Source organism: Aethalodelphis obliquidens, unplaced genomic scaffold, assembly GCF_003676395.1.
Source record: "Aethalodelphis obliquidens isolate GAN/ISIS:26980383/991018 unplaced genomic scaffold, ASM367639v1 scaffold4, whole genome shotgun sequence".
Classification (NCBI taxonomy): Eukaryota; Metazoa; Chordata; class Mammalia; order Artiodactyla; family Delphinidae; genus Aethalodelphis; species Aethalodelphis obliquidens.
This window is the reverse complement of record NW_020837948.1, coordinates 60,503,766-60,525,829: the sequence shown is the minus strand read 5'-3', so window position 1 is coordinate 60,525,829 and position 22,064 is coordinate 60,503,766. Positions and strand designations below refer to the sequence as shown.

Sequence of the window (22,064 nt, the reverse complement as noted above, 5' to 3'; positions counted from 1 at the left end):
AGTGATAAGAGCTGCTAATAACATTTTGGTGTATTTCTTTCTACTCTTTTGTATATAATTTTTATAAAATAGGGGTAATTTTAATTAGTAGACCTATTGTTGGAGAAGAGCAGGTTGTAGTCTTTTGTACAGGTACTTGTTAAAAATACAAAGAGGGAAAAAAAAAATACAGAGGGTGAAGTGTTGGCAAGCAGGATTAGAAATGGATCTGATTTATGTTGGAGTTTCCACAGATGTACTGTGGTGATACAGTGATCTGTGGTGAATGTTACTGTTGACATGGTTTGCAAGTCGTACACTGATTTGGAACATTTAAACTGTATGTGTGTGTGTGTGTGTGTGTGCGCGCACATGCAAACGTGAGCACTCACATTGGCTTGTGGTGGTTCACAAGGCAGTATCTAACATAATGCAGGCAGATTTCCTAAAGGGGTGTGTTTTCTTTCAAGGTATTTTGATTACAACTATAGCTTCCAAGGGAGAATTGCAGAATTGGCCTGACCTCTTACCAAAACTCTGTAGCCTGTTGGATTCTGAAGATTACAACACTTGTGAAGTAAGGATTTTTGCTTCATATATAATTTTTCTTTTCTATTTTTCTTTTCATGTTTATTAGTAATATTGAGAAAAAATAATTCCTCTGAAACATACAACTTCAAAACTTAGAAGCCTAAAGCTACCTTTTTGTTTTCTGTTAGTGATCGTGTATCTTACTGTTTAAAGACCGTTAAGTTATAAAACCTCTTTACTATATTTCCTACAAGGAAATATCTTCTGTTTTTTGTATTTTAAAACTATTCTTGTGTGTGTGTGTATATGTAATCAGCAGAGCAATTGTCAAGCTTAATCAGGTGAAGTAGTATTTTTTGAAGATGGACTTAATTAAATTTACCAAATTCCCAGACTGTGGGTACATTTTCAGTGTCTCTAAGTTGTTTTTGTGCCTCTTGTTGTATGGTATGTCTGAGGTATATGTAGTATAGTTTTTTGTTTGTTTGTTTGCGGTACACGGGCCTCTCCCGTTGCGGAGCACAGGCTCAGCGGCCATGGCTCACGGGCCCAGCCGCTCCGCGGCATGTGGGATCTTCCCGGACCGGAGCACAAACCCATGTCCCCTGCATCGGCAGGCGGACTCTCAACCACTGCGCCACCAGGGAAGCCCTGTAGTATCGTTTTAATTATATATTAATTATAATCTCTTGTTTGCCACTGATCAAATCAGTAACAACCTTTCCATTTGGGGAAATGAAAGGGAATCTGTATGGATTTTTTTCCTATAATTTCTTAATGAGTACCTTAACCATTTCTTTCATTAGCAGGCTTCCAGTTTGGATAGAAATCTATTTTAAATAGAAATCATTTTAGGTGTTTTGCCTCTCTTAAGGCAGTGACTTATCTCCCTCTCAAAAAAGAGCAAGGCTTGGAGGCAGGGCAGGTACAAAAATAACCTAATAAAAAGGAATCAGGTGGTCTTTTTGACTTAACATTTTGTTGTCAGATCTGACTTGGGGAAGAGAGGACCAGGGAGAGGGAAAGCTAGCAAAAAGGAGTCTTAAAAAGTCACTCTTCTCCCTCCCTCAAAGAAAAAGAAAACAACCTTGCATTCTCATATATACATTTTCTAGTAATGCCTTGGAAGGTTACAGAAAAACTAAAATAATAATATTTAGCCATCAGGTAACAGTTGATTAAAATTTAAATAGTGCTTTGGTATAATGATAACATAAAAGGAAGCCAAAATTTTAAGCAAGCACTTTCCAAGAATAAAAAGTTTAAACTGATAATCATGAAATTGTGGAGCTACTAAGTCATACAGGATTCTTAAATTAACCTGTAGTGTAGAGAATAAGTCCCAAGATGCTGCTGATAGAATTATAAGCAGAGTAAAGTAGGTGGTTGAGGTAACTGGTAGGTTAGATATTATATACAGGAGCTCTCTAGGTAAGCCACTTGGTTGTAAAGTGGTTGTAGGGGAAATTACCAAATTGAATTGCCTGCCCTTTTAACAACTTTTGTCAATGAATGGTTTACATATAAATAATTTTTTGATGATAATTAAGACCTCCATTTGTGCTTCAAACAGAGAAGTGGTACAATGGTTAAGTGCACTTATACGTAAACATAGAGTTTTACATTGTTTTAACAAACTGGTATTTAATAAGAGAAAAATTACTGTTGACGTAAAATTGGCAAGAATACTGCAGAAGTTAAGTTTTTAAATTAGATGATATTATTTACAGTCCCTGACGATCAAAATTCTAATTCTAAGACATTTAATGCTAAAATTAAAATGTACCATTATATTTAAACTGAGGTTTTAAATAACTCAGTGGTATAATAAATTTCTTTTATAGCTGATGATTAAATGTATGGATTTTATGATGCAGGTTTTATGCAAACTGGGAACATTAATCCATACAAATTAGTGAATATTCCTCAGTTTGCTTTTAAAATGGCTTCATTTTTAATTCTAATCATTGAAATGTCTTTTACAGGGAGCATTTGGTGCCCTTCAGAAGATTTGTGAAGATTCTGCTGAGATTTTAGATAGTGATGTTTTAGATCGTCCTCTCAACATCATGATTCCTAAATTTTTACAGTTCTTCAAGCACAGTAGTCCAAAAATAAGGTATCTATACAGCCAATATTAAATTAATTTATAAACGGATACGAACCTGACCACTCCCTTACTTTGCACTACCTAGTATTTTTGCGATTGGCAGAAGATAACTGGCTGTTCTATAGAGGTGGACTTGATAATTGAAATCTACTCCTCTAATGACAGCCTGTGAAATGTCACTCTGCTGAAATTTTCGTTAACTATGACACTTCTCCACCATCTGCATGGTTAATTACATTTATAATGGTTAACAGTCAGGCTTTTAAAGTCCTTTGTGTGAGGCTGAAATTCAGTGTGTTGCAGAGCTTGTCGGGGTTGACACATACTGTGGAAAAATAGCGAGCATAAGGGGTTAGGTAGTGATTCACAGGTGTGTTATGCAGCACATTCTTTGTAACAGGCAGCAATTGTGCAGAAACCCTGAACAAAGTAAAGTAGCAAGGCTTTCTGAACGATCAAAGCCAAGATCACTTAAGAGGGAACAACAGTACAAAGTCCCTGGAGTTAGGAAGAAACCTTTTAGGGTGACAGAAGAAAACGATTTTGTAGCACAGTAGGAAATGAAGCTAGAGGGGTAGGGAGTAGCACATTACAGGGGCGTGTTTACGCCAGTAATCGGCACGCTGTGACCCGTGTGGCCAAATTCAGGCGTGACTTACGAGCTACAAATGATTCCATAGTTTAAAAGGTTGAAGTGGGTGGGTGGGTAGTAAAGCTGCCACAGAGGTCTTAGGTGGCCCACAAAGCTTAAAATATTTACCTTTTGACGTTTGGCAGGAAAAGTAGATTCCTACTGGAGCAATCTGAACAAGGATATTATGTGATCTTATATGTGTGTCAAACAGGTAGTGGGGTTTTGCATAATGGAAATTGGGAAACCAGTTAGAGCCTCTTGACATAGTCCCGATGGGAGATTATGGTTTGGACTAGAGGAGAAGTGGAGGTAGTAAGTGATTAGATTATGGGTATATTTTTAACAGTAGTGCCATTAAGAATTGCTATGGGATTAGATTAGGTATGTCAGAACACATAGGCTGTAGAACAGTCCGCATTTTCAGTTTCAGAAGGAATGCATACCCATTATTTTAAAATCTAAAATAATTCCCATTATGTCCCCATCCAACCTCACACTCTTGAGAGCGAACATGTCCTTCCAGACGCTTTTCCACTTTCTTAGTAGCGTTAACATATTGCTCCACAACCTGCATTTTTCACTTAACACGGAAAGAATGTGAAGGATATGTTTAATACATAGGGAATTTTGACTCATTCTTTTTAGGGGGTGTGTGTGTGTGTGTGTGCGCGCGCGCGCGCGCGTGTGCACGCATGGCTGTACATACACTGTAATATTATTATGGAGGAACGTTTAAATTCTTGCCAGTCTTCTGTAAATGGAGCAGAGCTTCTTCAATTAGTGTATTTTGAATTTTGTTTCTAGGTCTCATGCTGTTGCCTGTGTCAATCAGTTTATCATCAGTAGAACTCAAGCTCTGATGTTGCATATTGATTCCTTTATTGAGGTAAGATTTGTCCTCCCCCCACCCCACCTTATTTTTGAGGAGGTTAGAAACTGTTCATTGCATGTAGTTTTATTTTATAAATACGATAATTTATAATTATGAGCTGTCAATATTTAAATTATTTCTGATAGTATTAAAATTGGGTACAGTATAAACTTTGTGATTCTCGTTAACTGAAAATAAAAGTACTTTTCCTCTCACTGAGTTTTCTACTTGTGCAAACATTGATTATGGTATGTCTGTGTTTAATATCTTGATTATAAAAATTTCTACCTCAATATACTGTTCAAATTGCATATGGACATTAAATCTCCCAGCTCATTTGTGATATTAGAAACATGAAGAGGTTGAATAAACTTAATTTGATAAAGAATCTGAAGGTATAAATTAAAAGGATAGTACTTCTCTTTTTCCATTGGTTTTCAGTGTAAAATGAGAAGTTTCAGGGGGGAAAATTGGCTGTTAAAGCTCAGCGAGCATTTCTAATGGTACTTTTTAACTTTTTGATAAAAGCAGAAAGACAACAGGAGCATAGCTTTTTGGCCATTGAATCCTAAGCAGTAGAATTTCTTTTCAGAACTTCTGCTTGATAACAGCGATTGTGAAAGGATTATTAAAGTTCCTTTAGCACTTCACTTTTATTTTCATCAAATGAAATTTAAATAGTCTATTCCTTTTCAGCTCTTCTTTAAAAAAAAAAGTCCTTCAGAGACCATATTTCTGGTATTCCTGTTGGGAAATTACAAGAAAGAAGTGGGGGAAATTATGTCTCTTTTTTCTCATCACTTAAATTGACAAGCTTCTTCTAAACATCTTTTACCAATAGACTACAAGTAGTAGCCATTAGAATCCTCAAGCCATTTGAAAATTGAAATGAAAATATGCATCTTAAATACATTTTACTGAATACATACTGTGACTCAGGCACTGTGCTTGGTGGTAAGGATACATAAAGAAATTTTATGCTTCAAGGTGTTTTCAGTCTAGTTTGGTATAGAGGGTAGTGGACAGTATTAGAAGTCTGGAGTAAGACTGCCTGTGTTCAAATCCCAGCTCCACAGCTTAGTAGCTTGTTAACCTTGGGCACCTTATTTAACTGGTATTTTCAGTTTTTATAAAATAAAGCTAATAATAGACTTACCTTGTTGAATTGTTAAAAAAGGTATTGGCTAAAAATAAATTGGAACAGTGCCTGCTACAAAGTAAGCACTCCACATGCTAGCTACTGCTATTATTTTTAGAAGCAGTAGTAGTTTTTGTTGTAATTATAACAACATTAGTGTTCTTCTCTCGTGACTTATTAAAGAGAACAGTAATAGACATACCAGCATCTTATACAGAAATATAATTTAGAATAAAATAAATTCTTTCTGAAAATAAAAATTCCACAGGTCCATACTCAGCAAGTGGAACAAGAATGTTTCCTGACATTTAATGATATTTTCCATTAGTGTTAAATACCATATTAACACTTCTGTGCTACTTGGTAATCCAGTAAGATTCACCCAGTTCTTCATCCTGTAAGAGTAGTAAACCTCCAGAGGAGGCGCCTGACACATGGTAGGCTCTCAGTAACTATTTGCTAAATCAATAACTGGTTAGTTTTCTTCAGTCACCAGTGTTTTTATCGGGGGCTGAAATCATGCCTGCTACATGTGCTGGTACTGATGAAAAGTGTATTGGTTACTAATACTTGGCTATAACATACCTTGGCAAAGCTGGGTATTCATACTTAAGAGAACATCATATTTCACGAAGGATTTATATGTGCAGCACCTGCTGGAAAAACCGTATTCTTTCTGACCATGTAAAATTAAAAGAGCAACTACAGAGTTTTGAAAGCCTCAGAAGTAGAGATAGGACTTGGAGAAATGAAAGTTTTAAAAATGCTACTACAGCAGTACTTCACATATTGTCACATTTGATATTTAAATTTTTCCATTGTCTTACCCGTTTCTTGTAATATGATTTCAGGTTCATCTCTCTGGAGATGTTTCTGTGGTCCTGGGAAGAGACAATGAGACGCATTGGATTTTACTTAATTATTTTAATCCTCTTTTTACTGCTTTCAATATGTGTGTGTATGTTGTGTGTAAATAAAGTAAAACCTCAGGAGTGAGATAGGGAAGGCTTAATTGTTTTTTCTTCTGACATCTCCACTTGAACCTCTGCAACAGACAGCTTTTTCTAGTGGAGGCTTGTTGGTATAATGAAATGAGTGTGGACTCACCCATGATTTTGTGAAAACCAAATTCAGATTCCCCCACTTGCTAGCAAGTTATATAACGTCTAAACTTGTAAAATTGAGTAGCAGCATCTTAGAGTTGAGAAGGTTAATTGAAACAGTATTGTTCATTCCCACTTTTTTTTTAAACCTTGTAGAGAAACTTAACAGCATAAAGCATAAGATCGATTGCTACTATTACCATTTTTTCAATAGTTGACTCAGTGAACGACAGCAGTTTAGGGTCACATTGTTGGAAACTCAGTGTATATTTCCCAATTGTTGGTGCTTTTATAGAATGTATGCCTATTAAGGATCAGTATTGGTAGGAATAATCTCTTAACAGACAGTAATTTTGAAGAGTAAATCAAACTGTATTTTAATGATTATCTCTAATTCTGGGTGATCTGGGTGAATGCTCCTATGTCCTAGTGACATGGTTTTATTCTCATAAACTAAAGATTACTTCAAGATGCAACCACTCATACTCCGAAAAATGGCTTTAGATCATTTACCAAAATCATAGTTTTTGGCAGTTATCATCCTGCGTCTGTCTTACTTTATAATCTAATGCTATAAAGTATTAGTAGGGCCAGTTAATTCATAAGCCTTTACTGTACAGTATCTTCTTAGGGTTTCTTTAAATGTTGCCACCTTGCAGATTATTGGTTGTTATGTATAAATCTTTCTAGTATGTTGGAATACTTAACTAGAAGAAAATATTTCTTGTGCAATAGAATCTCTTTGCATTGGCTGGTGATGAAGAACCAGAGGTACGGAAAAATGTGTGCCGGGCACTTGTGATGTTGCTTGAAGTTCGCATGGATCGCCTGCTTCCTCACATGCATAATATAGTTGAGGTAATACAAGCAGTTTAAAGGCTTTCTCCTCATCTTCCCCTCAAGAAAAATCTTGCGCACAAAACGTGTAGTGTGAAGCCACTGTCTTCCAATTTATTTGTCACATTTGTTGCGGGGGGGGGGGGGGACTATAAAAATTAGTTATCATCTTAAAGTTAAAAATTATCTTTATGGCGATCTTTCTTTCATGAGATATAAGATGTTATAGAGGGGAATGTTGTTTAAAGGAGTAGATAGCTTTTAACCAGTGTAACTAAGAAATATTTAGGTTATTTGTATTTATTTGATATGGGTTAGGCCAATAAAACTATAATACTTAAAAGAGTTTATTTTTGACCCGTTAACTGGTAAATTGATCTGATCAACTTTTGATTTATGGTAACAGTGGTAACAATTTCTGAATAGAAAATATGTAACCATTATAGTGAGTTCTAGCAGACCATTTAGATTTTAAAAGGCTCTCTTTCAGTCCTTATGTGATTAAAATAATTTTACTAGGATATTTTAAGTATGTTGAGCACAGATAGTTGTAATTAAAGGAAGGAATACATAATAACATAATTATTATTAGGACAAAGTAATTTGTTGGGCAATACTCATTATTGCTACAGTCATACCTAGTTTTCATATTGCTGAATATAGTTGTACTTAAAGGATGGCATCTAAGACCAGTTAGAAGAAGGCTAGCATTCATGATGTTCAGTAACTCCCTTTCTAAAACATTAGGAAAGGTAGTTGTAGTGATAAGGATATGTAGAAGCAAAAGATGGGGATAAATTACTTTCCCTCTGATAAAGATATTCTCTCTGTAAAATGTTTAGAAGAATCAGGTGAGGTTGGTTGAGAGTTTAGTGAGAGTTTGGGGTTAACCAGAAAGTTAAGAAAGACATATAATCATTTGCCACGTCACAGCTGGGGAACCTAATTTACAAGGCTACAGTTCTTTCTTCAGCAATACCCAGCATAGTAGTAGAACATGGTAGGGGCTAGCCTGTCACAGCAGTTGTGTTGCTGTATTTTGATGTGTGAGATGTTTCATTCAAGAATTCATCACTTGACCCCAGATTCAGTCCCAGGTACATTGGGAATTCATGCCTTTGATTATGTTTATTTTGTTTTTGCATGTAAGGTTTTTTTTTGGGGGGGGGGGTGGCCACGCTGTGCACCTTGCGGAATCTTAGTTTCCTGACCAGGGATCGAGCCCAGGGCCCTGGCAGTGAGAGCGCCAAGTCCTAACCACTGGGCTGCAGGGAATTCCCGGTATGTTAGATTTTTAAAAGAAGGGTAGATTTGGATAGATTTGGAGATCAGAAATGTACCTCCAACTTAAGAGTGAATTTGGCTTGGTATGTTCAAAGGACATGAAGGACATGATAAACCTATTTTATTGGCAACTAGAAATTATATAGTTGACAAAGAAATGCCACTACTTTTTTCCAAATTAAAAAAAAATTAATTTTTGTAATTGTATAATATCTATATATCTTTTTAAATATGTGGAAGTATATACAGTTGACCCTTGAACAACACAGGTTTGAACTTCATGGGTCTACTCATTCCCAGATTTCTTTTTACTAAATATGTACTGCAGTACTACACAACCCAAGATTGGTTGAATCTGCAGATGAGGAACTGGATACAGAGGAACCGTATATATAGAAGGTTGGCTATAAGTTATAGGTGGATTTTTGACTGCTTGGAGGGTTGGCATGCCAACCTCACTGTTCAAAGGGTAATTGTAATTATAAGACAGCTTCGGTGGTTATGTTATAAAAATGATTGTCCATTTTATGAACAGTTTAATGGTGTTTTTTATTTTGATGCATCTATGAAGACAGTGTTTGAATATTATTACTTTTTAAAAATCTCAGTGGTTTCATGAAACAATATACACCTGTATAGAAGCAGATAAATATGAATTGGACACTTTACATTAGGCAACATTCTAAAGCAGTAGTGCTTAAGTTTGGCTGCTTTTCAGAATTGATTAGGAAGCTTTTTTTAAAAAATCCAAAGCCTAAGTCGAGAACCACTGTAAAAGTGCAAGACCCATAGTAAAGGACCGTTAACTTGCTGAAATTAGATTAGTTTTATTTTAATTGTATGATTTAAACTGATTAATACTAAGCCTCCTTTGTTTACAGTACATGCTGCAGAGGACCCAAGATCAAGATGAAAATGTGGCTTTAGAAGCCTGCGAATTTTGGCTCACTTTGGCTGAGCAGCCAATATGCAAAGATGTACTCATGAGGCATCTTCCCAAGTAAGTGTTCCTTCTTACAGATACTCCCTTGTTGTTAAATTTAGCAGTGATTCCTCATTTTCATATTTTTAGGTTACATTCTTATGCCATCAGGTAATGAAGTTCTAAAGAAGTAAGACTTCATTTTACCGATGCTATAAGTAAAGACATTTTTAAAGAAGCAGTTACTTTTGTTTTCTAAATTACATGAGGGTGGTTTATGCTGAATTATAACTAATTTTGGATAATCCATGGCACAATTTTTTATAATCTTATAATTTGACTATGGGGTCTCATGGATTTCCTACTAGTTGTGATGCTATGCAATTTTTGGTCAATCTATTGTTACGCCTATTTTTAACCCAGTGAATGCTGTTAAATCAGTTATTTTTTTAATATATTTTTTCCAGTCTTATTGAGATAAGTTGAATTTGATATAAAACAGCATATTAGTTTTACGTGTACAACATAATGATTTCATATATTAAAGTCAGTTACTTTAAAAAGTAATGCTCATGTTCTTTTGAAAATAAAGAAAATACAGGCTCATAAAAGAAAATTAACATGTAGAAAACTTAAAATGTCTTGGATTTCCACCCCCTTGAGTCATCATTGTTAGTATTTTTGGTGTGTTGTCTTTTAATGTTTTTCTCTGTTAGTACCATATACCAAATGTGATATATTCAGAGTGTTTTGGGAAGAAATAAATTTGGTAGTATGTACGTGACATCTGGCTATAGTTGATGCTTAAATATTTGATTTTACTATTTTGTGGTTGGCTCTTTTCAGTTATTGTAAGTTGTGCACTTTCCTCCATGTCATTAGTCTTTAAACTTTCAGTACTGTTCCATCATGGTGTGTGTACCATGTATATATAATCGACTCTTCTTCTTTTGTTGAATGTTTAGTTGTTTGCCCTTTTTTTTTTTTTTAACTCATAAATAATCCTGGACTGAGCATCTTTCTTTGTCCATAAGTAGTGATTTCTTTCAAGTAGAGTTCTTAGAAGTGATTTTTACCAAGGTCAAAGGGCCTGAGCATTTTAAAGCATCTTCATAAATATTCCACATAGTTCTCTAGGGAAGTTATACCAGTTTACACCCCACCAGCAGGGTCCCATCTTGTCACAACTTTTGCAATCCATTAATCATAATTTTTCCAGTCTTAGCCCTCTGGATGAGCAAAAAACAAAACCGTTTGTTTTAATATGTTGTTGTATTAGTGGAGTCACATTTTTTTCAGAAGTTAGGGTACTTGGATATTCTTATTTTCATGTAGTCAGTTAAGTTCCTTTTCTTATCCAATAAATTCTTTCCCTACCGAGAAAACAAAGCCACTTATGTCTTATTCCAGTCAATCTAGAATTTATTTGGGAGTAAAGTGCAAGGTGATGTGCTAAATGGATTTTCCCCCCTTAGGAAATTCATATATTAATTATTCTCTTCTCCCTGATTTGAGATTGCAGTTTTATGATATGCTTGTTTCTTACCATAGGATCATATAATCCTAAAAGTTATATAAACAGACATTCTTATAAAACTGAAGAGATTTTATTAATGAAAACCTAAGCTGTAACATTAGGAGATGATAAGAGCAGTTATAGGTTGGTGGTCTCTTTTATTACCCTAATAAAATCTAAACATTGGTAAGCAATGAAGAACTTGGTAGCAGGCTAAAAGATCAGCAGTCCCCATTTAGTTGTGTGCTATGTGCGAACATTAAACAACCCATTCCAGTGATAAATGGATTTGATTTATATGTCTTCCAAACCACTGGTTTGGGAACCATTTTTAGATTAAACAAGACTGCTTTTATTTTTGGTTCAAATAGTGTATTGTGAGGATGGGAAAATACCAACATCAGTCTGATCCGGAGATTAAAAACACAGTAAAAGAACTGTTTTTCCTAGATCTGTTAACCAGATTCTTGTTTAGTATGAGCAAAAAATGTTTGCTGAGGAATCAAAATTGTTAATGTGATGAGATCTTTCTTATTAAAATGAATTCACATAGAAAGCATTAAGGTAATAAAGAGTAAGGTTAAACTCTTTTATCTTTCTGGGCTGTGTCGTGTATTCTTGTTATTTCTTTTCCTTTTTCTGTTTTTTTTTTTGTTTTTTTTTTAGCCAGTACTATGCTCTATTGATTATTGAACATTTGCTAATATATTTTGTTATCTGGTAGAACGGGTCTTCTTTTTTTTCCCTGAATTATTTTTTTTCCACCTTTATTCTTGTACATTAATATCTCCTGGGGCTTATTTATGAATTAATCCATGTAAAACAACTAACCCAGTGCTTGGCATATACTTAAGTACTCAGTAAACATTCATTGTTGGTATTAACATCATTGCCTTTCCATGATGTTGCGTTAAAATTCTCTTCTTGTTTTCTACATGAGGCTTCAGGAGAAAGCTTCTTAAGAGTTAGATTTGTTAAAAAATAATGATCTGCTTTGTATGACTGGAATTTGTCAGACACATGCCATATTGCCACATGGTCACAGTTAACTCCAATATCTCTTTCCTACCTCACTTTTTGACTTTCCCCGCCTTATCAGTTCCCTATTTCCTACACATCTTCTTATTCTTTCTCTATCTGGCACAGATATCATGATCCACAAATCAACAGTACTGACCATAAACCTCCAGCTGCCCCCTGCTCTGGATTAATCGAACTGTCTTTGCTACTTCTTAAATACTGTTGGGAAAAGTTACACTGCTAGGAGGATTGGTGGCTATAGAAATCCATGGTCTTCAACATCAAGTGGACCCTTCATACCATCTGCCAATTTTTCCTGTTCCAGATCAGCTTTTATCTTCCATTCACCAGAGCAACTATTTGATACCTTTATCACTCTTCTGAAGTTCTCTTCATTCAATTTGAGCACTTCTGCTTTGTAGGGAAAACAGGTGACCCTTCACGTTTTCCCCGAAACTTATAGATACATTTTCATGTGAATTATCTTCTTCCTAACCAGGCTTTCTATTTATGGTCTTGGATAGCATAATTTTTTTCTTATCCTTAGGGACCTCACTCTATCAAATAGATAAATTCTCTCTTTAAACTTTTCCCTCTCTGCTGCCTTAACTTTTTAGCTTGCTGCAGTTTCTTTCATCTTAAAAAGATTCAAAGAATAGATGGGGCTCACTGTCTTTACTTCTTTACCTCACCTCAGGTGAACTCTTCAATATTTTATGGTCTGCCATCCATCCTCATCATTTTCGTGAAATTATTGACAGATATCATAAATGATTTAACTGTTGGTGATCCAGATGGAGTTGGTTCTCTTGCAAGATCCCTGTAGCTTACACAGTATGGTTCTGTGTATTATAATTTTATTTAGTTATGGTATACTAGCTATAATGTTGAATTACTACCGTTAATCTATTTTAGAATTTAGAAGGACTTTGAACATGAAAGTTTGGGTCGCTCATATTTTCCTTTTTACAAACTTGAAATCCCGCTGCTTCCTTTTTACTGTTAGTATTCCTTTGGTTAATGAGGGCTTGCAAAATTACCTCATTGAAAGTAGAGGTGTGCTTAACATTGGTTTCATACATATTTATTTAGTGTGTCTTAAAGCATGTGACTATTTGAAGTAAAGCCACAGCAAACACTGAGGACATTAATGTGGACAGAGATTTTTACATCTGGGGTAAAGAAAGGAAATTTACTTAACATTTATGGCCTTGTGGAAATAATATTACCTCTCTGAGCTTTAGTTACTCGTTTGTAAAATAGGGATCATGATACTTTTCTCACTAGGTTATTAAGAAGGTGCTTTATTAATAACCCCACAGCTGGTACTCATGAGTATGAGTTTCTTTTGCCTATTCACACTTTTTCCATGCCCCCCAGAACAATGAAAGGTAGAATTTGGAAGCAGTGGACTGTGGACATTGTAACGTGTTTCCAAAGTATTCTCTCATACCTTTTGTCCTCAGTAGACTCATTTCAGTGTGTATGATTGGACAGTGAGGAAACAAACCAAAGTTTAAGAAAGCTGTCCAAGATAAAACCATCATATCTACAGAAGGAACTGAAATTAGTATTTTGACCTTTACTTAACATGTTTTGATATATTTTTTTTTAACTAGTCATCATAAATATTTCAGTATACCTGGAATTCCATGTTTACAGACATTATGGTTCCCTTTTGGTGACAGCATAATATTTCAGATTAGATATAATATTCTGATTTATTTAACTATTTTCTTATTGGAAGTTTAAGTTCTTAATGTCTTAAGAAGTTAGAATTTAAATTTCCAAACTTTTTATCAGACTATGATAACCTTGTTGGTAGAGCTCTTTTTTTCCTTTTTGATTTATTTCTTTTGGATTAATTCCTTTAAGTTTACTGTTTTTATATTTTAAACACTGTCATCTCTTTTATTAAAAGGAATACAAATACTGAATGTAGGCTTATTATAAAAATGTCACACCATTTAGAAATAAAGTAGAAGATGGATACCGTCCCTTTTTAGCCCACTCACCTCTCTGAAGACAACAGTTTATTGTATAGCCTTCCTAGATAGTCTCTGTATATAAGTTATTGTATAGGTAATCTAATTTTTTAAATAATTTTTATTGGAGTATAGTTGATTTACAATGTTGTGTTAAGTATCAGATGTACAGCAAGTGAATCAGTTATGTGTGTGTGTGTGTATATATATATATATATATATATATACGCACACATATATATTTACACACACACACACACATATCCACTCTTTTTTAGATTCTTTTCCGATGTAGGCCATTACAGAGTATTTACTAAGTAGCGTTCCCTGTGTTATACAGTAGGTCCTTATTAGTTATCTATTTTATATATAATAGTGTGTATATGTCTATCCCAATCTTCCAATTTATCCCTGTCCCCCTTCCTCCCTGGGAACCATAAGTTTGTTTTCTACATCCCTGACTCTTTCTGTTTTGTAAATAAGTTCCTATGTACCATTTTTTTAGTCTCCACATATAAGTGATATCATATGATATTTGTCTTTGACTGACTTCACTCAATATAACAGTCTCTAGGTCCATCTGTGTTGCTGCAAATGGCATTATTTCATTCTTTTTGTGGCTGAGTAATATTCCATTGTATATATGTACCACATCTTCCTTATCCATTCCTCTGTTGATGGACATTTAGGCTCCTTCCACATCCTGGCTATTGTAAATAGTGCAGTGAACATTGGGGTGCGTGTATCTTTTCGAATTATGGTTTTCTCCAGATATATGCCCAGGAGTGGAATTGCTGTATCATATGGTAGCTCTATTTTTGTTTTTTAAGGAACCTCCATACTCTTCTCTATAGTGGTTGTACCAGTTTACATTCCCACCAACAGTGTAGGAGGGTTCCCTTTTCCCCACACCCTCTCCAGCATTTATTGTTTGTAGATTTTTTGATGATGGCCATTCTGACTGGTGTGAGGTGATACCTTATTGTAGTTCTGATTTGCATTTCTCTAATAATTAGTGATGTTGAGTATCTTTTTATGTGCTTTTTGGCCAGCTGTATGTCTTCTTTGGAGAACTGTCTGTTTAGATATTCTGCCCATTTTTGGATTGGGTTGTTTGTTTTTTTGATATTGAGCTGCATGAGCCGTTTGTAAATTTTGGAGATTAATCCCTTGTTGGTTGCTTCGTTTGCAAATACTTTCTCCCATTCTGGGGGTTGTCTTTTTTTGTTTATGCTTTCCTTTGCTGTACAAGGGCTTTTTTAAGTTTAATTAGATCCCTTTTGTTTTTGTTTTTATTTTCATTACTCTAGGAGGTGGATCAAAAGAGTCTTGCTGCAATTTATGTCATAGAGCGTTCTGCCTGTATTTTCCTCTTAAGAGTTTTATAGTGTCTGGCTTTACATTTAGGTCTTTAATCCATTTTGAGTTTACTTTTGTGTATGGTGTTAGGGAGTGTTCTAATTTCATTCTTTTACATGTAGCTGTCCAGTTCTCCCGGCACCACTTATTGAAGAGAGTATCTTTTCTCCATTGTATATTCTTGCCTCCTTTGTCATGAATTAGGTGACCATAGGTGTGTGGTTTTATCTCTGGACTTTCTATCCTGTTCCTTTGATTTATTTTTCTGTATTTGTGCCAGTACCATACTGTTTTTATTACTGTAGCATTGTAGCATAGTCTGAAGTCAGAGAGCATGATTCCTCCAGTTCCATTTTTCTTTTCTCAAGATTGCTTTGGCTGTTTGGGGTCTTTTGTGTTTCCATACGAATTGTAAAAGTGTTCATTCTAGTTCTGTGAAAAATGTTATTGGTAATTTGATAGGGACTGCATTGAATCTGTAGATTGCTTTGGATAGTATAGTCATTTTGACACTAGTGATTCTTCCAGTCCAAGAACATGGTATATATATATCTCCATCTGTTTGTGTCATCTTTGATTTCTTTCGTCCGTATCTTATAGTTTTCTGAGTACAGGTCTTTTGCCTCCTTAGGTAGGTTTATTGCTAGGTATTTTATTCTTTTTGATGCCATGGTAAGTGGGATTGTTTGTTTAATTTCTTTCTGATCTTTCACTGTTAGTGTATAGGAACGCAAGAGAGCTCTGTGTATTAATTTTGTATACTGCAACTTTACCCAGATTCATTGATGAGCTCTAGTAGTTTTCTAGTAGCATCTTTAGGATTTTCTATGTAGAGTGTCATGTCGTCTGCAAACAGTGACAGCTTTACTTCTTTTCCATTTTGGATTCCTTTATTTTTTTTTTCTTCTCTGATTGCTGTGGCTAGGAATCTCTCATTATTTTTATCTTAAATGGAAATATGCTTTATGTGTTTTACACGTAGAGGGCTTTTTGTTTTTTCAACTTTACTTAATTTGTTTGTTTGTTTGTTTTTGGCCATGCTGCATCCAAAAATAAGATCCTTGCAGGATCTTAGTTCCCCGACCAGGAATTGAACACTGCAGGGCCCTAGCAGTGAAAGTGCAGAGTTGTAACTGCTGGACTGCCAGGGAATTCCCAACTGTAATTTATTTTTAACCAAGCCCTTAATGATGGAAATTTAGATTGTTTCCATTGTTCTTGTTCTTGCATCAGGGAACATTGGTCTTTAAAAATTGGGAATATTTGTTCATATATTTGAGATAAATTCTTAGGGGGAAAATTGAAAAAAAAATTATTGTTTTTATTTCTAAGCACTCTTGATAAGTAAGCTATCTTATCCCCACTAAGATTCCATCCAGTAGATCCCATGCATGAGTATTTAAAAGGCCTGAGATATATATTGGGAGTATTCATCATCTGAGAAGGGCAGACAAAGAACATGCTATAAGGCAATATTAGCAGTGGTGGTTGTTGTATTGGTATTATTAGTATTCATGAGGTTGTTAAGACTTTGAGATCTGTAGATCTCTGTTTCACGAATTCATTTCTTTATAGGTTGATTCCTGTGTTAGTGAATGGCATGAAGTACTCAGATATAGATATCATCCTACTTAAGGTAAGGAAACTATTTCCTGATGAACAGGGAAGATTATTTTTATTGACTTAGTAGATCTTTGGATTTGACTAACAGAACATTTATTTAGAGTAGGCCCTATGTAAATAGGCTTTCTGTTATATAGTATGCTATGGAGTTCAAAGATAATGAATTTGGGTGGTAATAGATTCTAGCTTAATTGGAACTAACTAGACGGTGACACTAATAGAGTTCGCATCCATTTCCTGTTAATACAAATTGTTCGGAGTTTATTTTAAAATATGTTAAATACGTTCTGATCTTGATTCAGATACTCTAGATTATACCAGCTGGTGGGAAACCATATAATGTGGTTTGAAAGTGCCTGATATCTAACATGGGTTATGTGATAGCCTGTTCTCCCCTTCACAAAGAAATATTTTCTGCCCAGGGGAGTGGTTCTTAATGAAGAGGTATACAGTTGACCCTTGAAAATGGGATGTTAGCAGCATTGACCTTCAGCTCAGTCAAAAATCCCTGTATAACTTTACAGTTGGCCCTCCGTGTCCATGGTTCCATATCTGCAGATTCAGCCAACCATGGATTATGTAGTAGTGTTAAGACTTCATTTATTGGGAAAAAATCTGCATGTTAGTGAACCCGCACAGTTCCAACCCATATAGTTCAAGAGTCAACTGTATTTCAAAATAATATGCATAACCCCATCTGAATATTCTCATTCTTTCACTGATATACATATTAGCTTATAATGAATATAACCAAAATTTTCCTTTAAAAAAAATATACAGGGTGATGTTGAAGAAGATGAAACAATTCCTGATAGTGAACAGGACATAAGGCCACGTTTTCATCGATCAAGGACAGTGGCTCAGCAGCATGATGAAGATGGAATTGAAGAGGAAGATGATGATGACGATGAAATTGATGATGATGATACAATTTCTGACTGGAATCTAAGTAAGTCAGAGAGGGAGAAGCACAGTCGCTTGCTTTGCTAACAGTTTTGTTGAGAAATAATTCACATACCATACAGTGCCCTCATTGCATACAGTTCACATACCATACAAAAGGTTACAGTTGAGTGGCTTTTAGTGTATTCACAGAGTTGTGCAACCATCACCACAGTAAATTTTGGAACATTTTTATCACCCCGAAAAGAAACCCTGTACCCATTAGTAGTCACTCCCATTTTCTTCCAGTTCGCTAGCCTTAAGCACCGACCAATCTATATTGTGTCTCTAGGAACTGTTCTGGACATTTCCTACAAATGGAATTATACAAAAAGTGGTCCTTTGTGACTGACTTATCTGTTCATCATTTGATGGACATTTTGTTTCCCCCCTTTGGCTATTGTGAGTAATGATGCTGTGAAGTTATGTAAAGTTTGATGTGTAAACGTAAGTTTTCAATTCTCTTGGGTATATACCCAGGAGTAGGATTACTGAGTCATATGGTAACTTTATGTTTAACCTTTTGAGGTACTACCAGGCTGTTTTTTAAAGTGGCTCCACCATTTACATTCCCCCCAGCAGTGTCTTAGGGCTCCAGGTTCTCCACATGCTTGTCAATACTTTTTGGTTGTCTCTTTCTGTTATAGCCATTCTGGATGTGAAGTGATAATCTTATTGTGGGTTTGTTTTTGTATTTTCCTGATGGGTCTGCTCTTCATTTACTTGTCATTTTATTCCTTAAAAAGACTTTATCTCACACTGTCATTTCTCAAAGGGGTATATATTTTGTTTGATACTGTGAAATAGAAACATTGACCATAGAAAACAACTTTTCCTGTTTTCCTAACATAAACTTATTTTTTTGTGTGATAATTTGCATGAATATTGATTATCATGCAATTTTCCAAAATTATATAAATTGCTTTTGTCATATTCAGACTTACAAATATGCTTTTTAAAATCTTGGTTTTCAACCTTACTTGCAAATCCACATCATATATTAAGCCTGCATTCTGGGCCACATACTAATTAGATAACTTTGGGGAGAATCTAGACACCTGTGTTTTGCTTTTGCTTGCGTGCTGATTTTTAAATCTTGCTGCTCTAGTTCACAGCACATTTCACGTTTTGGGCCATGTAATTCTTTGTTGTGGGATCATCCTGTCCATTATAGGATTTTGAGCAGCAGCCCTGATCTCTGCCCAGTAAATGGCAGTAGCGCAGGAGGTGGGGGGAGAACACACACAAAATTGTGACAACCAGCAGTGTCTTGAGACATTGCCCAGTGTTCCTTGGGACACAAAATCACCCCCAGTTAAGAACCACGCTGTGATTCAGAGGGTTGAGATTTCTAGTAACTAACCGATAGAGCAATTAAGGACATGAATCATCAGCCTGAACTCTGTAAATTATTTGGAATTATGCTGATTACTGCCCATTTAGTTTCCTATAACTAACGGTTCCTTAGAGTGACTAACGTGCCCAGCGCTAGGCCAAGGACTTTGTATGCCTTTCACATTTAATCTTTCCAACAGCCTTGGGTAGGTAAAGATACTGCAAAAAGAGAAACTCCCTATGGTTAGCTTAGCTAGTACTGGTGGCACATGTAGTTTTGGAACCCAAATCTCACACAACAAGAGAACCCAAGGTCTTCATTACTACCACAGAATTACTTCCCAGTGTATTCCTACTTTAAGGTTGGTGGGGAGCATGCATTAAGATTTAATGTAGATAACTGCAAAAGTAATAATGTGTGTTGAATTGGGGGGGGGGGAATACTTCCTTTTCACATCCCACCCATCATTATGTTCTTCCAGAAGTTTTTCTATGCAGATACAGAAAAACGGGTATACGGGCTTAACCAGCTTTTGTTTCGCTTCGCTTTCTTGCACTTCATAGATAACTGCATTTTTTATAAACTGAAGGTTCGTAGCATCCCTGCACTGATCAAGTCTGTTGGCGCTATTTTTCCAACAGCATTTACTCACTTTGTGACACTGTCACATTTTGGTAATTCTTGGAATATTGCAAGCTTTTTTGTTATTATATTTGTTAGGGCAATCTGTGATGAGTGATCTTTGATGTTACTGTTGTAATCGTTTTGGGGCTGTGTGAACCATGCTCATATAAGATGGCAAACTTACTAATTAGTAAATGTGTGTGTTCTGACTGCTCCACTCACAGCCGTTCCGCATCTCTCTCCCTCTCCTTCAGTGTCCCGGTTCTCTGAGATACAACAATATTGAAATTAGACCAATTAATAACCCTTCAGTGGCCTCTAAGTGTTCAAGTGAAAGGAAGAGTTAGTTGCATGTCTCTCACTTTATTTTGTTTTTGGCTGCGTTGGGTCTTTGTTGCTGGGCGCAGGCTTTTCTCTGGTTGTGGTGAGCGGGGGCTACTCTTCGTTGCAGTGCGCGGGCTTCTCATTGCGGTGGCTTCTCTTGTTGCGGAGCACGGGCTCTAGGCATGTGGGCTTCAGTAATTGCAGCATGCAGGCTCAGTAGTTGTGGCTTGCGGGCTCTAGAGTGCAGGCTCTGTAGTTGTGGCACACAGGCTTAGTTGCTCTGCGGCATGTGGGATCTTCCCAGACCAGGGCTTGAACCCGCGTCCCCTGCATTAGCAGGCGGATTCTTAACCATTGCACCATCAGGGACGCCCCACGTCTCTCACTTTAAATCAAGAGTTAGAAATGATTAAGCTGGGACTTGAAGCCCGCGAACTCCAGCTACTGAAGCCTGTGCACCTAGAGCCCATGCTCCGCAACAAGAGAAGCCACCACGATGAGAAGCCTGCACACCACAGTGAAGTAGCCCCTGCTCACCGCAACTAGAGAAAGCCTGCATGCAGCAACAAAGACCCATCGCAGCCAAAAAATCAGTCAACTAATTAATTAAAAGAAATGATTAAGCTTAGTGAGGAAGGCATGTAGAAACTGCGGTAGGCCAGAAGCCAGCCCTCTTGCGCCAGTTAGCCAAGTTGTGAGCAAAAGAAAAGTTCTTGAAGGAAGTTAAAAGTGCTACTCCAGTGAACACACAAAAACAAAACAAGCAAAACAGCTTGAATGCTGATAAGGAGAAAGTTTTTGTGGTTAACCAGCCACAACATTCCCTTAAGCCAAACCTAGTCCAGAGCAAAGCCCGAACTCTCTTCAATTCTCTGAAAGCTGAGAGAGGAGAGGAAGCTGCAGAAGAAGAGGTTGGTTCTTGAGGTTTAAGGAAAAAAGTCTTTATATCTCCATAACATAATGCAGGGTAAAGCAGCAAATGCTGATGTAGAAGCTGCAGCAGGTTATCCAGAAGATTTAAGATAATTAATGAAGGTGGCTGCACAAAACAACAGATTTTCAATGTAGACAAAAGAGCCTTCTGTTGGAAGAAGATGCCATCGAAGACTTTCATAGCTAGAGAGTAGAAGTCAGTGCCTGGCTTCAAAGGGCAGGCTGATTCTTGTTAGGGGTTGATGGAGCTGGTGACTTTAAGTTGAAGCCAGTGCTCATCTACCATCCCAAAAATCCTAGAGTCCTTGAGAATTACACTAAATCTACTCTGTGCTCTGTAAATGGAACAAGAAAGCCTAGATGATAGCACATTTGTTTATGACAAGGTTTACTGCATATTTTAAGCCTACTCTTGACACCTACTGCTCAGAAAAGATGATTTCTTTAAAAATATTACTACTCATCGACAAAGTACCTGGCTACCCAAGAGCTCAGGTGGAGATGTACAATGAGGTTCATGTTTTTTTCCCATCTGCTAACACAGCATTGATTCTACAGTCCATGGATCAAGGAGTAATTTCAGAAATACACTTTGTAAGGCTATAGTTGCCATAGGTAGTGATTCCTCTGAAGTATCTGGGCAAAGTAAATTGAAAACCTTCTGGAAGGGATTCACCATTCTAGATGCCATTAAAAACATTTGTGATTCATGGAAAGAGATCAGAATATCAGCATTACATTAACAGGAGTTTGGAAGAAGTTGATTCTTCTTAGGGGGTTCAAGATTGCAGTGGAGAAGGTAACTGCAGATGTTGTGGAAATAGCAAAAGAACTAGAATTAGAAGTGGAGCCTGAAGCTGTGACTGCATTGCTGCGTCTCATGAGAAAACTTTAATGGATGAGGAGTTGCTTCTTATGGGTGAGCAAAGAAACTGCTTTTTCTTGAGATGGAATCTACTCCTGGTGAAGATGCTGTGAAGATTGTTGAAATGA

The 22,064-nt window shown here is 36.2% G+C and overlaps 1 protein-coding gene across 6 annotated transcripts in view; it reads left to right on the top strand.

The window, feature by feature from the left end:
* TNPO1 (transportin 1) overlaps positions 1-22,064 on the top strand; it is a 90,664-nt gene that overhangs the window by 43,669 nt on the left and 24,931 nt on the right. For all 6 annotated transcript variants that reach the window (XM_027100870.1, XM_027100872.1, XM_027100871.1 and 3 more), the window contains 7 exons: positions 450-556; positions 2,496-2,629; positions 4,059-4,140; positions 7,102-7,224; positions 9,369-9,487; positions 16,865-16,925; positions 17,693-17,861. In XM_027100870.1, coding sequence (XP_026956671.1) covers positions 450-556; positions 2,496-2,629; positions 4,059-4,140; positions 7,102-7,224; positions 9,369-9,487; positions 16,865-16,925; positions 17,693-17,861 — 795 coding nt within the window. The remainder of the gene's footprint in view (positions 1-449; positions 557-2,495; positions 2,630-4,058; positions 4,141-7,101; positions 7,225-9,368; positions 9,488-16,864; positions 16,926-17,692; positions 17,862-22,064) is intronic.